This window comes from Nicotiana attenuata, unplaced genomic scaffold (genome assembly GCF_001879085.1).
Source record: "Nicotiana attenuata strain UT unplaced genomic scaffold, NIATTr2, whole genome shotgun sequence".
NCBI classification, from domain to species: domain Eukaryota; kingdom Viridiplantae; phylum Streptophyta; class Magnoliopsida; order Solanales; family Solanaceae; genus Nicotiana; species Nicotiana attenuata.
Genome location: NW_017671059.1, coordinates 242,499 through 244,247, shown reverse-complemented (window position 1 = coordinate 244,247; position 1,749 = coordinate 242,499). Strand labels below are relative to the sequence as shown.

Genomic DNA, 1,749 nt, shown 5'->3' with positions numbered 1-1,749 from the left:
CCTCCCCTCACACACACAACCCCAAAACCAAACCCAACCGACCCCCCAAAAAAAAGAGAAAGAAAAACTGATACTGGTGTTTCTCTGTGCACTAGAAAAGGCATGGTTTTACATAAAAATATCTTTGTAGGTGTGAATTAAAGACCAAAAACTCCTCAACAAGAGCTATTGAGAGGCCTTGTAAAGATCATTTAAATTACCATCTTAGGTAGAGTAAATTGTTATTTGACATCACTCTCTTGCCACTAACAAGTGTATTGAGGGAAGTTAAAAAGAGGTACATGTAACCTTGATTGGCATGACCGTAAGAGAAAAGTCTGGGTGGAATTGAAGTGTGGCTATCCTTCAGTTTTATATTTGCATTTGTTTATATAAAAGACTAAATTATCTCATAATGATGCTCGTGTATTGAACTCTTAGAACGCTGATCCGGATTATAATACTTTGTAGTCTTCTGCTCCATCCTTATCTGCTTGATGACATTGTATTATTTATTAACGTTATGTACCACGGTCAGACATCAATATAGCATCTCTATAAATCTGTAAGCATTTATCTGTGGTGACTATGTCTGTGGCGAGTACATCTTATGGGGTAGGTGAACATTTTTCTCATTAGCAACAAAACTGACTTTTTCATACAGATTAGGTGGTGAAACCATTTTGCCTTTTTTTTCCAATTGATTTACTGAAGCATCTGTGTGTCCACTACTCCACAAGTATGGGGGTTGCTCCACTAATTTATCGCTCGTGCTTGATTTACTCGCTCTATTTTGCAGGTTGTTGGTGGATTAGGACTTTCGTGGCAGTTGTCATTCGGAATTCTTGTTCTTCTGTACTTCTACTCTCACTACTTCTTCGCAAGTGGAGCTGCTCATATCGGAGCAATGTTCACAGCATTCTTATCCGTTGCTAGTGCACTAGGTACTCCACCGTACTTGGGAGCGTTGGTGCTCTCTTTCCTCTCGAACCTTATGGGTGGAATTACTCACTATGGAATCGGATCAGCACCTGTATTCTACGGTGCAAACTATGTCCCCCTCGCAAAATGGTGGGGATACGGGTTTGTAATTTCCATCGTCAACCTTATAATCTGGCTTGGAGTCGGAGGAATTTGGTGGAAGGCCATCGGCTTGTGGTAGAGTTGCTGGTTAAGATGAAACCTTCTGATTTACAGTAGTTAACGATGATACCTGTTACAACCTCCTCATATGATCTTGGCGTGGACCGTTAAGATTAGTTTCCTATTCTTTTTTCTGAAATAAGTTTTGGTAATTTTTGGTGGAGACTGGTGTAGTTAAAGAATGGTATAGAAATTAGGTCCATTTGTAGCTGAAGTTCAAGTTTTTGCTGAAATTTTTTTGACATTGAAACTTCAAGTTGTAAGAGCTGAGTGACTAGCTCACTTCAATTCTTTTTACATTTATTGCCTACAACTTTGCTTATTCTTTAGTTGGCGACTTAAAGGTGATTTTGGACCTAGTTGGATCATTATAACAAATATATTTTCATCACGTTTGGTTGCATATTAGTGAGGGGGAGCCTTGGCGTAACTAGTAAAGTTGCTGCCATGTGGTCAGGAGGTCACGGGTTCGAGGTGTGGAAACAGCCTCTTGTAGAAATGCAAGGTAAGGCTGCATACGATAGACTCTTGTGGTTTGTTCTTTCTACGGACTTCACTCATAACGAGAACTTAATGCACTGGTTAGTACAATTTTCATAGGGATTCAAATTGCCTTATGTACCAAAA

General features: G+C 39.5%; 1 protein-coding gene across 1 annotated transcript in view; it reads left to right on the top strand.

The window, feature by feature from the left end:
* LOC109205598 (dicarboxylate transporter 1, chloroplastic) overlaps positions 1–1,451 on the top strand; it is a 5,774-nt gene extending 4,323 nt beyond the window's left edge. Inside the window, exon 3 of the mRNA XM_019368315.1 lies at positions 779–1,451. Within this exon, the coding sequence (XP_019223860.1) occupies positions 779–1,141 (363 nt within the window). The 3' untranslated portion in view covers positions 1,142–1,451. The remainder of the gene's footprint in view (positions 1–778) is intronic.
* Positions 1,452–1,749: the final 298 nt, after the last annotated feature.